Source organism: Lampetra planeri, chromosome 49, assembly GCF_965212315.1.
Source record: "Lampetra planeri chromosome 49, kcLamPlan1.2.h2, whole genome shotgun sequence".
NCBI lineage: Eukaryota > Metazoa > Chordata > Hyperoartia > Petromyzontiformes > Petromyzontidae > Lampetra > Lampetra planeri.
This window is the reverse complement of record NC_136155.1, coordinates 6,333,853-6,349,483: the sequence shown is the minus strand read 5'-3', so window position 1 is coordinate 6,349,483 and position 15,631 is coordinate 6,333,853. Positions and strand designations below refer to the sequence as shown.

Genomic DNA, 15,631 nt, shown 5'->3' with positions numbered 1-15,631 from the left:
GGAGGCCTGAGAACTCTATAAATAATCAATTGTGATTATCTGCAGAAGTGTGAACACTACTTCAGGAATGACAGCACAATATAAACAAATCAAGTCGGACAGCTAAACCCACAGATACAAATTCACGTATCATCACTGCACTGCTTTTCTGGACATCTGTGAAACTACTGGACATGTGTTAGAGAGTGCTTGATAGATAGCTCATGAGATTTCTCCAGGATAAGTGAAGACTCTGACTCTGAAATGTTCTGATTCGTGTTGTATATATTCGGTCTTGGAAAATTAATTATAATAAAACTACACCTTCCTGATTAACATAATTACATAAATTAGCATAATTTCGGGAAATTACACATTGTTCTATTTTAATTAAATGTTTATTATTTTTATTAATTTTCCAAAACCGAATATATACAACATTCGTTCCTAATATCCACACATTTTCATAAGTGATATACGAATCTGAGCAAAGAATATTTGTTACGCACTCCTATTTGTGCCTTGTTTTGTGTTTGAGATAGACTTTTTATAATGTAACACAACCTACTCGACTTCCGTGCTTTGTTTTACAAATTTGATAATTCCAAGACATCAATTTTCGGCAACACCTCAGCCGACAAAGTGAGAAATGCACGTTAAATACATCACAGCAAAGTCGATTCTCAAGCATCCGGGGTAATGGGGAGGAAGGGGTGACCAGACAAAAAAAAACACCGGTGAAACAAAACGGACATAAAACTAAGCGAACAAGTACAGGTTTCCCGAGCTTCGTGCGCTAGTTGATGCATTGCAAAAAAGAGGGCGCACAAAGCGAAACAGCACGAGATCGCTGCCTGCTGAGTAGCGCATACACCACAAACAGTACACAATGTTGTCGTCCGACCGCATAGCGGCACGTAAGTGAATTTAAACGTATAAAAAAGCTAATTTTGGTTAGAAATCGGTGAGCCGCATATACGCTAAATCGCACAAAGCAAACCCGGATAAAGCTAGGGAAGCCTGTAACATGTATTCCTTCCCTGCGTGAAATGGCAGTAAAGATGGAGAATGTGTGCCTGCTCCGCTTTTATTGGGGTCCTTTTAAAATAACCACCTTGCTTAGCGACGCGTTTGTGATCGTGTGGGCACCGTCATTGACCCTCGCACATTGAAGGTTAGCCCATAACCCGGACAGTCTGCTCACGGATAGTCACGGCTTAACTCTACTCATCTTATATTCTTGGTTCTTTTGGTAAAGTCACGTAGAAGGGAAATAATAAAATAATATTAATATAAAAACAATAAAAAATTCTCACGACGTTTCAATTGCAACACAAGCAATCATCATCAAGTGTGAAATCCACAGAGATAAATGTTTTTTTAATTGTTTTTATATTAATATTATTTTATTATTTCCCTTCTACGTGACTTTACCGAAAGAACCAAGAATATGAATCCCTGCAGTCACGAAAGCTTTAAATCTAAATCTACTCATCTTATCCCAAAGTTTTTTTATTTTAAGATTCAAGACTGTTCAATAATTATCTTTTGTCCACGCTGGTTTTTTTTTCTGCTGTTGTTGATGTCATAGTTCTTTAAGCTGGAGGTTTACCACCCGAACGGAGATATTCTCACAACTGGCGAGATCTACCAGCAGCTGGAGAAGATCTGGAACTCCTCCATCAAGACCACCAAGGAGCCGATTGGCATCTTGACAGCCGAACAACGGCACCGCTGGGGACTGGGCCTCAACATCTTGCTCAAGGGTGGGGAACCCACAGGCGGCAGCCTATAAGCACCCGTTTTGTGGAGAGTCGTCGGCGATCCAAGCCGGAGTCAGGCTGAACCCGACCTTAGCATTCTGAGATCTGAAGAAACTACATGAGCAGAAAATCACCCCTCCTTGCCATGGCGTATATGTCCATCCACATAAAATATAAACGTATTTTTTTTTTTACGAATCCCATGAGCCAAATCGACTGTCTTCTGGGACTGTGTTTTTTCAGTGTTGTTGATGGGATGTGTAAACATAAAAAAATTGCGCTTACATTTTTTTACATCGAGGGACAAATATAGGAAGAGAGGTGTATTGTCTTCTCATTTATCTTGTTACTTGTATTCTCCACAACGATGGCTCATTATTATTTTGGCATGTGAAGAGATCGCCCATGTTCCAGGAGAATTGGTCATGGGCATGTCCACTGTACAAGTAGAGGTGCAGCCCTGCAATTGCTTGTTCATGTCACTGCTGACAGAAGGGGCTTTGGAGAGCCTCCCTAGAGGGTAATTTGGTCTACTCCTCCGCGCTGTCCAGACATCTTGCAAGAGGTGGGAGCACCCACACTTTACCCCACCACCACATGGGACCTACACCGATCGACTATATCTGGTGTGTACCCATTTATGCTGCCGGGTAGACAAAGGTGGTTGTTTCTAATGCCGTACGGGGAAATAGGCATTTAACAGGTGACCAGTGTGCTAACCATTGTTCTACGGCAGTATACATCTCCTATCCGTGTGTCTGTGCAATACGTGAACGGCCGTGTAACAGCTGTGACGTTTTACCCACAGACAAGCTGAACAAGGAGTCCTCGCGGGTCATCCAGAAGGGCATCTTCGCCGTCTGCCTGGACGGGCCCATGCGGTGCGAGTCCAACGACTTGAGCATGAGCCAGATGGCCGCTCAGATCCTGCACGGCGGCGGCAGCAAGGCCAACACGGGCAACCGCTGGTTTGACAAGACACTGCAGGTGAGGCGAGGGGGCCAGGTGGCTTGAAGGTTGCCAGTTGACTGCCTTCGCAAAAACACAAATCCATCACCTTCACTTTGGTTAAAATAATAATCTCATCTTATGTAGATGTATATATCGCTTTATTAAGATTATGACAGTGGTTGATATAAAGATTGGGGGTTATTAAAAGTGTACATATCGTTGAAGTTAGGAGCACAGGTGGGAATGGTTAAGGAGGGGTTGGAGGTAGGCGTATTAGGGGTTTCCGTAGTGATAGGGGTTGAGGTAGTGATTGGGGTTGGGGTAGTGATTGGGGCTGGGGTAGTGATAGGGTTTGGGGTAGTGATAGGAGTTGGGGTAGTGATTGGGGCTGGGGTAGTGATAGGGTTTGGGGTAGTGATAGGAGTTGGGGTAGTGATAGGAGTTGGAGTAGGTGTTGGTATAGTGATTGGGGTAGTGATAGGGGTAGGGGCAGTGATAGGGGTTGGGGTAGTTATAGGGGTTGGGGTAGTGATAGTGGTAGAGGCTGTGATTGGGTTTGCTGTAGTGACAGGCGTAGGCCTGGTTGTAGCTGGGGGACAGGGGCAGGGAGTAGCAGCAGTAGGATGGGCTAGAGGACAAGAGATGGCGGTTTTTAATGGAGGATGATTGTTTTATGTTCAGTGGGAGTTTGTTCCAGTGAACTAACACTAATAATAGGCAGTGTTCCGGGCAATGGGACCCTCTTCATAGCACATAAATTACATGCTGGGAGCTTATTCAGCCGAGTGAGGGAGTTTTGTTACTCATGCTTGGGCACCACTGTCAATGCACCGTCAGCAAAATAATGTGTCGACCCCTTGATTGGAAACCTGGTGTTTGATTGTCATTGTTTAACGACGCACGACAGTTCATCATCGGCGAGGACGGCACGTGTGGCCTGGTGTACGAGAGAGCGCTCGCTGAAGGAGTGCCGATTATGCGGATAGCCGACCACGCGATGGCTTACTGGTAACAGTTCGGTCTTTAACACAACATCTGCAAGCACGGTGAACATTCCTTATCACAGCTGTCATCACTTCGATCGGTTTATATCCCTATAAGATCATCGTCGTCGTCATCATTATCAACGTCGTCGTTTTTTGCGCTTGTCATTAAGATTGAATATTTATCTGCATAGTCATCGCTGTAATCAACCCCTGTTATCAACATCATCATCTTTGTGCTAATCATTGAAATTGTATACTTATTGGCACTGCCATTGCAAAAATCACCACCTGTCATTGTCATTATCATCCTCGAAATTGAACACTTCACACTGGTGTCACGGCATGGGGGGGAGGCCTTCATCCTTCGGTAGGTTAACAAAAGGATGAAAATGGTAAAATAGCAAGTAAGCTTTTTTAAATATATATAACACCTTTTCACAAGAATTCGTGATATTAATCTAAATTTTCCTTTGGACTGCCAAAGTTACTGATACATATCAGATGACAGGTCCTGGCTTGAGCTTCATGGCGCACGTGTTTGACTTGTTTCTCGTTCCAGCAACAAGAAGGAGTTTACCAAGTGCATGTCTAAAGAGCATCTCCCCATACCCACCAAACTTTACTTCAACATCAACGAAGAGGTGAAGCGCATGATCGAGTCTGCCAAGTTCCACCATGACATGTGAGTGCACGGAGATATTCTTTCTGGCGTGTTATAAGTGCACCGGAGCTCACGGTAGAACACTACCCAACGTCACTGAAAATCTGCTTCTGATACCGAGGTCTTGAACTGTTACAGCCTCACGTCTGTATACACTACTATGAACTACACTATACACTACTACACACTACTATACACTGCACCACCATACACTACACTATACACTACTTGTCTGCAAAATCTGCCGCGTATATAAATGTCATTATATTGTATTATTTGAGGAGGGGTCGACCATACTTCACCACTCCGGCTTGCGTGGGTTTGGCGAAGGGAACGCCGAGTGCCTTGCCTGCCTGCTGTTGGGTTCCCCTGTCCCAGTATCGCTACTCGGGTCTACAAGGACATTAAAAGTCTCTTAAACTTGGGCAAGAAAGTGAATCTTTAAAGAGGTGGCTCATCCTAGGTTCTAAAAATAAGTACTTTAATGATAATTTTGTAGCGTTGTGCCTTGCTTTGGTTTTCATGACATTCGTTCGTTTAGGCATCACGATAAAACATTAATTTTTTTACAAAGAGTAAATTTCGATTTAAAGCTTTCGTGACTGCAGGGATACATATTCTTGGTTCTTTCGGTAAAGTCACGTAGAAGGGAAATAATAAAATAATGAAAATATAACAATAAAATTCTCACGACATTTTCTTGCTGTGGTTTTCACACCTGATGATGATTGCTTGTGTTGCAATCAAACGTCGTTATAATTTTATTGTTTTATTTTTATTATTTTATTATTTCGCTTCTACGTGACTTTACCAAAAGAACCAATAATAAAGAGTAAATTGTGAAACTACTTTGTATGTATTCACCATTGGGCTGTACAGCTCTCCGATGTGTTTGCGGGTTGTACCGTGTGTTGTTTGGCACGATGTCTGACGATTCGCATCACGTGCTGGGAGCTTCTTAAGGAACTGAAGAAGCCGAAGAAGCTCCGAGCACATGGAGTGAATCGTCAAACATCGTGGCAAACAAAACGTGGTGCATCCCGAGAATACATCGGAAAGTGAAATCTTTAGGCTTGCATGAGATGGTGACACAAAGTCTGAATCTCCAAGACTGCTGTCTAATTTTTTCGATCGCAGCCGTAGTTAATCATCTCACGACCTACAATTATGAAGTTAATTAATAAATTACTACGTTAAGTTTAAATGCTGTTGCTCGGCCTTTTAACCAGAAATGCAATAACTCCTCTCCCTTTCCTTTCCTTCACAGCCAAGTCGGAGACCTCGACATCCAGTGCTTTGTCTACACAAAGTTTGGCAACGCATTTCCCAAGTTCCACCGCCTCAGCCCTGATGGCTATATCCAGATGGCCCTACAGCTTGCTTACTTCAGGTGATGACCTCAAGAGAATACATGTGCGTAGATGCATATAGACTGGCACAAGCGCGGTGGTGACGTCACCGCCACTTAGTGGCTATTGGCGGCTGTTACGTGTGGTTAGTGCACTTTGCTATGAACCTGATGACCTCGGTTATATTTTCAGCGAACTAACACCGTAGAAGCGCGATATCTGAACCAGTGCTGGCTCTCCCCCTGGACGTCTCGGCCTCAAACAAATCCCCCACTTCATCCACAGGCTGCACAAGGAGCTGAGCGTGGCTACAGAGAGCGCCACCACGCGCATGTTCCACCTGGGGCGCACCGAAGAGATCCGCTGCACCTCCATGGAGTCGCTGCGCTTTGTGGAGACTTTCGATGACGCCAACGTGTCGGTACGGGCACCAGCTGCCAATCTGCCATTCAACAGTTGTCTCCGTCTAGCTCGCAACGACATGTAAATAAGCAGACGGTGTGGGGTCTTTCCATATCTGTCCTCTATGTAGAAATGTCAGTATTTTGTTTTCTTCTTCACAGCCCATCAGAGATACACGGCCTGCTGAGAGAGATTTATTTCTCAGCAGCGTCGGTTTAATACAAGCAAATTCTGTCCCTGATTCAACATTTAGTGTCTCATCAGCAGAGTCAGGCTTGCTGAACCCAATGCAAATATGGGTAGTATAGCCCACTTGCTATTTTGTTAGTTATATTCTCCAAAACCGATGCAAATTATTAATTTGTATTCTCTATCTAGTGTCATCCTTCTAACTCAGGGTCAATGTGTGATTATATACAGTAAAACCTTGGATTGCGAGCACAATTCGTTCCGGAAACGTGTTTGTAATCCAAAGCACTCGTATATCAGTTGTGATCACGTGACGCTTGGCAGACAAAGCGTATACACATACTACTCGTATTGCAAGACCTCGCTCGTTTATCAAATTAATATTTATTAAAACATTTTGCTCGTCTTGCAAAAAACTCGCAGACCAAGTTACTCGCAATCCAAGGTTTTATTGGTAGCTTCATTTATAAGGTGTCTTGCCTTAGTTTTTTTTTAAAACGCATGTTAATGCGATTGATCATAATTGTTGATATATATTGTTGTTACTCTTGTAAATACGAAGCGAACATTTTCCTTTTCTGAATAGAATGAAGAAAAGATGCAGACGATGAAAGTGGCTGTGGAGGCACACAAGGAGTACACGCAGTGGGTGAGTGCCATTAGGTGAGGGGTAACGGTGAAGCCCTTGCGATTCCTTTGCTCGCGCCACTTGGTGGAAGCGCCTCCACGAGAGGGAGCTTCATTTGTCACAGTTTCAATCTGACCAGACTTCATGGAAGAGGTGGAAGTTTCCCGCACGCTTCACCCTACCACATGCGACCTGCCGATTGACTTAACTGTGGCGGCACACACCCATTCATGCCGCTGGGTGGACAGAGGCGGCGGTGACGGCGGCGGCGATGATGAGTTAAGAAACCAGCTCCGTCATTTCAACTGCTGCTGCAGCCGCCGGCCAGGAGTACAAACCAGACCGGAGACTTGCGGGTTTCGCAAGTTCCCAGTGCGCTGACCGTTAACACCACGGCGGCATGAAGTGGCTACGGCTGTGGAAAATGTTTAAATAGATTGGGCTTGGCAGCGTTATAAACGGACTTTTTGATGAGCTATGAGTTTAAACTTGGCCACACTGCCACACACCAATGATTGTCACACTTGTGCACTTGCCACAGTTGTTTTTAGGCACTTTTGAATGCAAAGTATGGGCGTTAAACAAAGAATTGCATGACTAATTATGGTGTCATGTTTGGCAAGCATCCCCTTTCGAGAGGCCGAAATACCCTTTAGAGTGCTCCCCCTAGTGGAGGCCCTTCTATCAGCAGTGGTGTGATTAAACTAAAAACTATAAAAGAAAGTTATTTTTCCAGGTAAGGCCCACTGAGCTATATAACTATTTTTTCAGAAGCGACCTGGACACAAATGATAGCGCAACGAAGTGGCTTATTGCATGGAAATTTATAGCAGACAAATACTCTAAACGCATGTTTATCAATGGGGAGAGAAAAACCAGAGGACCCGGAGAAAAATCCCCGTGACTACGTGGAAAACATGCAAACTCCAAATATACAGGCATCAGGGTCGGAATCGAATCTACGACCTCCCTAGCAGAGCTGCACCTTTACCTTTTATGCTGCCGTTGTATCTAGGAACAACTCATCTTCAATGTGCCTGATCTCATCAGATCTTAGACTTTGGAAGGTGTGCAAGGTTGAGCCTGGATAGTGCTTGGGTGGGCAATTCCCTTGCATAAACAGGTGTTATAGGCGGCTGCTTCATTGTGGGCAGCAGAGGGAGTTCAGTAAAGTCTGTGGTTATACTGTACCACATCCCTCTCTATGAATATGCAGTGACGAGCGTGAAGTATGAGTAAATAACAGAGGTGGGACAAAGTCATTGTTATGCAAGTCCAAGTCGAGTCGCAAGTCATCAAATTCATGACTCGAGTCTGACTCGAGTCCAAGTCACATGACTCGAGTCCACACCTCTGGTAAATAATGGCCACATTCTGCACAGAATGGGAAGGCCCCTTATCCGGCAGTGGATTGACAAAGGGCCGTACATGTAAAAATGTAAATAATAAAATTAATGTGATATTAAAACGCAATAGACTACATATTTAAAAAAGTTAATTATGGAACGCACGTAAAAAAATTCTGTATAATATAAGACACAGATCTAGATTTGAAGTTTTCGTGACTGCAGGGATCCATACTCTTTGGTTCTTTCGGTAAAGTCACGTAGGTATAAAATAAAATAAATTAAATCACGACGTTTCGGGCGCAACACAAGCGTGGGACAACCACAGCAATAAACAATTGCTGTGGTTGTCCCACCTGATGCTGAAGCCGTTCATTCTACCTGATGCTGATGCTGAAGCATCAGGTAGAATGAGCGGCAAGGGGATTCCAGAAACGGGGTGATGTTGATATGTGGTTTTTACCTAACTAGGTATTTTTAAAGTAATTTTCAAACTTTGTTACATTTGACCGTGTTTGCCAGCACACATGGCTCACTTTGTTGAGTAACATCACGGGGTCTTCAGCTCACCTCTGTGAAGTTGAAGGCGCGTGCTATCCACACCACAGCAAGACTTCTGCAAACAAATTGCGCCATCGATGCGTGTCCATGTCACTGCGTTGGGTTTTGTGGTTTTCAGAGTGAGAAACGCAGGGATTTGTTTTGTTCTCTACCAGGCCGTCAATGGGCAGGCCATCGACAGGCACCTGCTTGGCCTGAAGTTGCAGGCGATTGAGGATCAGTACAACATCCCGGAGCTGTTTATGGACACATCCTATGCCATTGCCAGCCACCTCAAGCTATCCACCAGCCAGGCAAGCCACACATCACGATGCGTCAGTGTTCCTGACTTCATAAAAGTGTACGAGTTGCAATTGATTGAACGATGAAGGGTATTGTTTTTTTTACGAAGGTCATATGGAGGGGTCATGGATTTTGATGTGGGTATTGCACAAGCATCGTACAAAGCAAACAGGTTTTCAACTGGAACAAATTAACATGCATATTTAAACATCATAAGAGAAAACGGGTAAAAAATTATGAAAGAAAAGAGACCGGAGGCATTCATAAAAACCACAGGTTATGAACAACGATTCTAAATACGCCTAAAAGTAAATTCGGAATACAATAAATAAATATATATTTTTAAATGTACAGTGGTACCTCGGTATACGTCGTTAATTCGTTCCAGAAGGTAGGACTTATACCGAAAATGACGTGTACCAAACGAATTTTTCCCCTAAGAAATGAAGGTAAAGGAAATAATTCGTTCCAGAGTATAATAAATTATATTTTATATGGCATATTATACATTAATGGGGTTGTATTAAATAATTTAGACACTACTTATTACTAAAATGCATACATAAATTAAAATAAATAGAAATAAAAATTAAATTTTACATCACTTTACCTTGCTGAAAGGAGTTTATAGCCTACGAGGATGTTGGTGAGGAAGGGGAGGAGTCGTGAGCGGGGTCTACGCGGGTACGCGGTGACTCATCCCGACCCATACAAGTTCTATCAAGCGCCTCGTATCCCAAGCAAGACGTCGTATCCCAAGACATGTTTTTCTCGTCAAAACACGACGTATACCAAATTCGACGTATTCCAAAGCGGTCGTATACCGAGGTATGACTGTACTGTGCTATGAATCCGGCGAACAGTTTAATTCCTGTCTATGGCGAACGTCAGTGATGAGTGATATCTGAACCTGTCCAAGCCACCCCCTCCCCCCCGCCAACTCTTCAACCCACATAGACCAATTTGGAGAAGTATGCTCAAACAACCTCGCGCTGTGTGCGCCGAGTTCTACATCCAGGGAGCTGATTGACAAAGGGCAGTCGAGTGGAGTAATTGTCACGCGGCACAACGTAACCTCCCGTTTCTTTACCCGCCCGTGCACCGTTTGCACCGTCGCCACCCGTTGGCTCGGCAGGTCCCTGGCAGCATGGACGCGGTGATGTGCTATGGTCCCGTGGTGCCCGACGGCTACGGCGTGTGCTACAACCCGCAAAACGACCGCCTCAACTTCTCCGTCACGGCGCTCAACAGCTGCTCGCAGACGCACGCCAACCTGATGGCCGCCGAGATCGAGAAGGCTCTCACGGACATGCACGAGCTGCTGAGCTCGCGCTCCGGGGACTCGCCCTGGGAGCAGGCCCAGTGGTGAAGGCACGCGGAGGGCACAGCGGGGCACAGCGGAGCACAGCGGGGCACGGCGGAGCAGCAGGCCTTCGAAAGTAAACTAACTAACTAAACTATTTTTTAGTTTAACACGTAGGCTTACTGGGTAAGGCCCACTGAGCTATATAGCTTTGTTCAGAAGGGGCCTGTGGCTACAGATAATAGCCAAACAAAGTGGGTTATCACGTGGAAATGTATAGCAGCCAAATACCCTTAACGCATGTTGATGCTAAACTGGGGAGGGAAAAACCAGAGGGCCCGGAGAAAAATCCACATGACCACGGGGAGAACATGTAAATTCCAAATATACAGGCGTCCAGGTTGGGATAAAACCCACAACCTCCTGTATACCAGGTGAGATAGTTAACATCTCGTCACTGTGACGCCCATAAACCAAAGGTAAAAATGGCACGCGAGGTGGCTGGGTGGCTCAGAGTGGCGACGTGTCAGCGCGCCTAACTGCTGCTGCTGGGAATCCAGTTTCCACTGTGGGTTTCACCCACGTGATTGAAACGAGTATCTCAAGTAGGGTTGCCACCTGTCCAATCTCAGGACGTAGCCGTCCTGGGAAATTTGTTAAGTGTCTCTGAGGCATTCAACTTTAAAAGTCTCGGTTTTGTCAATTGTGCGATAAAACACCACTCAAACAACGTATATATACGTGGTTATCCATGTATTCTGGTATCGTGAAATATTCTATTTTTCATGATATCGCCTGGTTTTAAATTTTGTGGCAAACCCTACTTGCAAACCAGGGCTCTCCAATTTTATATAATATCCGTACAATTGAGGCAATTGCATTTAAATCCGATCATGGCATTTGGCAATCCTCACTAATGTATTAAATTATAATATATTATTATTAGATATGTCTGAGCCTACCGGGTAGTTGGTTTTAAAATATCAATCGTAATTAATCTAAGGCAGGATGTCGATGCTTCTCAACCTGTGTGCCAACCTTTGTCCTTCAGTGTTATCTTCGCTGGGGAGCGGGAGTGTAGCGGTTAGCGCAATGCGCCACAGACCTGTGAAACCCGGATTCGATTCCTGCTCACGGCCAACACCAGTGACGTTTATTTGAATCGGTCCTGGGCCTCCCCTAGGTCGACTTAGCCTCAAATAATTACCTGGTGCGATGTGTAAACATCGCCACTGGGGAGACAAAAGCGGCCGGGCATGGTGCTGGCCACCCACCCCCTTGTGTGCTGTGCCGGCCCTCATAGGTGCTCGCTAACAGAACTTGCCCCGATAGTCTGTTAAGGCTACATGGGGGACCTTTGTCTGCGCTGAAACTGTGAGAGTAAAATTAATAAACATAAGGAATCGTTCCCCGAAGACATGGTGCTACAAAGTTTGGGCCTTGCTAAATTTTAAATTGGCAAACCAAACGCCCTGCGGATTGAGTTATAACTAAAAAAGTTTGGAAAACATGACACCCAAGTGCAGTGAATGGTTATGTTTTTATGAATTTAAATTGACAAATTGAGAGAAATGCAGGTGTTTTCAGGGGCCTTAATGTGACATTAAATGCAAATGAGGCTTAGTTTGGCTATAAGGTGGACATTTCAAACCATCTCACTGATCCCTCGCACGTAATATTCCCAATGATGACTGTGACGCATTCTTTGGGAATGAATGTCAGATTAGGCTCCTCTGTGTGCACTGCTGTTTAGTGATCCTTCAGAGCTGAATCGCATAGCACAAGATGTCCACATAGCAGATACTGTGGTATAGCTAGCACCATGAATGGAAATATGCTACCAACACCCAGGAGATGTCTAGTTTGACTTAAATATCATGTCACGCCAGACCAAGTGTAAGTGACTCCCTGCGCAGATGCTCGCTGGCATGGCAGAAGTCAGTGGTGGCACTAGGCATTAGCAAACCAAGCAAATGCTTATGAGCCCAAGTAGCTCAAGGGGCCCCAGGTTCTTGAACAGTATAGGGCTGCATCAATTATCAGCTCAAATTCAGATGCGAATTAACAAGCTATTTAACGTACAAAAAGCCAATTAATATTTCATCTTTATCTTGTCCAAATCTTATCACTGCATCTACATGTCTACATATGTCTTATCTCGCAACATATCCACGAACTCCCTCCCTGAAGCTCTTTCGTGGCGAGAAGATGTTAACCTTGGTATTTAGGTCCTCAACATGTTGCCATATGCAAGAGTAGGATTTATCAAGTATAAATATCTGTTCTGTCATCTCGCTGGGACATGACATGTTGAAACTGAGCCCCCCCTCCACGAAAATGTACTATTTAGGCCCCCCAATGGGCTAGCACCACCACCACTGGCATTAGTTGTCCATTGGCAGCACTGAGCGAATAGTTGGAAAGCTATTGAATTCCAACAAAGTGGTACTAATTTTATTGACCTTGTTAGAGATGATGGGTTGAGCCAAACACCCAACCTGGAATTTAACTCGACTACCTTCTGATTGTGAGTCAAGGGCTCTTACAGCAGTGCCACCATTATCGTGAAACAATCAATGTGCGCAAACATCCTGTCATCTCTTACTGTGGTCATTTTATTTTAACTCAGGAATGTTTTGTTGTTAAGTAGATGTTTATTTTAAATAGTTTTAATGCTGCATTAGTGTGTTCACTGCAAAAGTTCCGTTTTAACTTTTCACGTGGCATTTTGTTAAATGTGTATTTCATTAAATATTTGCTCAGTTTGCATCTACCATAATACCTTTATTTAACTTTAAAATGTGTTGTTTGTCGTTATGGAGTATTTAAAAGTTATGTTGTACCGCATATATAATGTATTTATGCAAATGCTTGTTTTTGCATTTCCTTCAATGTGTTGGGCATTTTAAAACTTGTAGTTGCACTGTTAGCACCAGACTTGTGTGTGTTTTGCTTCATCTATGACAGCCACTTATTAAGATATATTTTACGACTGCATAGGTTTTCGCGATTGTGCACTCCGATGTAGGTTCGGGTCGCACCGCATATTATTCAGGATGATGTCCGACGTTTCACGAGACGTGCTGAGGACCTTCAGCACATGGAGCAAAATGTCAGACATCATACCGAATAGAACGCAATACAAGCTGAAACACATCGGAGAATCGGACACATTTTACATTGCAATGTGGCATGTCTTTTGTGTGCAAGAAAGGAAACTGTTGTTTAACTTTCAACTAATCCAACAGGGTGCCAGTGTAATGTATGTAAAAGCTTCATTGTCATCACCATCATCTTAATCGCAAAGGTTTATATCCTCTGTTTGGCACGTTTCGCTTGAATGGCTTTGACGTGAATGTGAAGCAATCTGCACCAACAACCTCTGTAATACGTGAAGTGAAGTGTGAGTGATTTGTTCCAAATCTATCTGCTGCTCCTCCACCAGGTAGTTTATTTGCTCCCACGCAAAACCAGCAGCCTCCGTGTACTGTGTGCACCTCTGCATGCTTGTAGTTCTCAACTGCAGCCACATTTAACAAATGAAACGTCAACAACAAAGGGGGCATCAGCGCTCGTAACAACAGCTGGCATATTAGTCCATGAGCCCAGAGCAAATACATTACTCGTTGGTACCCACCGATTATGGGGTGGCTTTCGTGGTTCTAATTTCTTGGTGCGGCCAATAACAGCGAATTGTGATATCCATTTGAAATGAGTGGGTTGCCGGGTAGTTGGCTCGTATTATTCACGTGAATAAATTGGCACGGTAAAATTTTAGTTCCCTTTGTGGCGGTACCAATGTCAGCTCATGCCCATGGACTATATTTCAGAATTCAACTCTAGTGGTAGTGTGTGTGATTAGATTGTGTTCGTGGTAGGTGATATTGTTGAGAGATAAAAACATTTAGACAAGGTGGCACCTAAATGTTGACAATTTAGATTGTCTTGCTTTATGGCGGGAACTAAATATTATATTGGCAGTTGAGCACTTATGGATTATGTAAGGCCTTTTGATTAAAATGTAGAGTATTTTGATGAATGTTCACTTTACATTTAATATATTTAATATAATGCACATGGCCAGAGTGGCATAAATAAGACATTTCAGGGCTGCATCTCCATCTATATACTCACACATATTACATGGATAGTTGACATAGTTTCCATAGATCAGAGAAGTAATATGCAATGGATGTGTACAGGAGTGTGTTTTTGATATGTCGAAAGCCATTTGAGTTGGACAAAATTATTGAAGACATCTTAAGAACCCTATTTCATTTCTTGGTATGAAAAAAATATAGATGCTTAAATGAAATGAAAAGCTAAAGCATATAAATGTATTTTAAGAGTTAAGTATTACTATGTATGTGTTGCAAACGTAAACCAAATATGTCTAATATATTGTAACATGGCTGAATTATATGTGTACGTGTGTATTTATGGTGTTTGCACTGTTCATGACTGGAATTTAATCAATGCAGCAGAAATATAGAATGAGGAAAATGGCCCTGCAGTTTGATTTCAATATTAAATCATCATCCTGAAGCCCGGATGGCATTTCCTGGCAACGTAACAAGGCCTATTCTTTGTTACCCTTTTAAAATGTCCCATTACAAACCTATTATCATCAGTCACTATTGGCCACTGCGAATTACCATTTGCCGAGTGCCTCCTTAATTTAACATTGCCGCAAGTGAAGCTTTACTCTTGCCGAGCCATTTCAGAGCTCATTCTGTCAAGAGAAGTGACAGATTTAGTCTGACATGCCTCAGTGTGCACACGCGAGAAGCAAGGCTTCTCAAATTAATTGCCTAAAATTAAAATCATGCCAAAAATGATTTTGTTTGAAGACCGGACAATGTTTAAATTTAACGTTTGCGTGAACAGGTTGATAACTGTGATCCCAATGATTTAATGACGTTATGCTCTTACGGTGAAATAAATGTTTTAATGTGTTTCATCTACATTCTTCTGCAGCAAGATATTCTTTGGATCTTTTTACATTTGCAATGCTTGAATTTTCTTATATATATGCTGCAATGGGGTCCAAGTGACCGCTAGCAGTCACTGGAGGCCGCTGCATTGACCACAGTGTTCAGCAAAAAAACTGATTATTTAATTAATTTCAGATCCCCCAAATCGTGAAACGTCATCATATTTAGTAGGATATGGGGGGCGGGGCAATAACCATTACACCTCTGTACATCAACAATCCTCACCATCACCCCCAT

At 43.4% G+C, this 15,631-nt stretch overlaps 1 protein-coding gene across 1 annotated transcript in view; it reads left to right on the top strand.

Annotated features, from left to right (window-relative positions):
* Positions 1-15,364, top strand: part of LOC144733911 (carnitine O-acetyltransferase-like) — a 34,934-nt gene extending 19,570 nt beyond the window's left edge. The window contains exons 7-15 of the mRNA XM_078615916.1: positions 1,571-1,745; positions 2,551-2,729; positions 3,601-3,701; positions 4,239-4,361; positions 5,608-5,730; positions 5,975-6,110; positions 6,867-6,929; positions 8,971-9,108; positions 10,233-15,364. Of these exons, the coding sequence (XP_078472042.1) occupies positions 1,571-1,745; positions 2,551-2,729; positions 3,601-3,701; positions 4,239-4,361; positions 5,608-5,730; positions 5,975-6,110; positions 6,867-6,929; positions 8,971-9,108; positions 10,233-10,466 (1,272 nt within the window). The 3' untranslated portion in view covers positions 10,467-15,364. The remainder of the gene's footprint in view (positions 1-1,570; positions 1,746-2,550; positions 2,730-3,600; positions 3,702-4,238; positions 4,362-5,607; positions 5,731-5,974; positions 6,111-6,866; positions 6,930-8,970; positions 9,109-10,232) is intronic.
* The last annotated feature ends 267 nt before the right edge of the window (positions 15,365-15,631 follow it).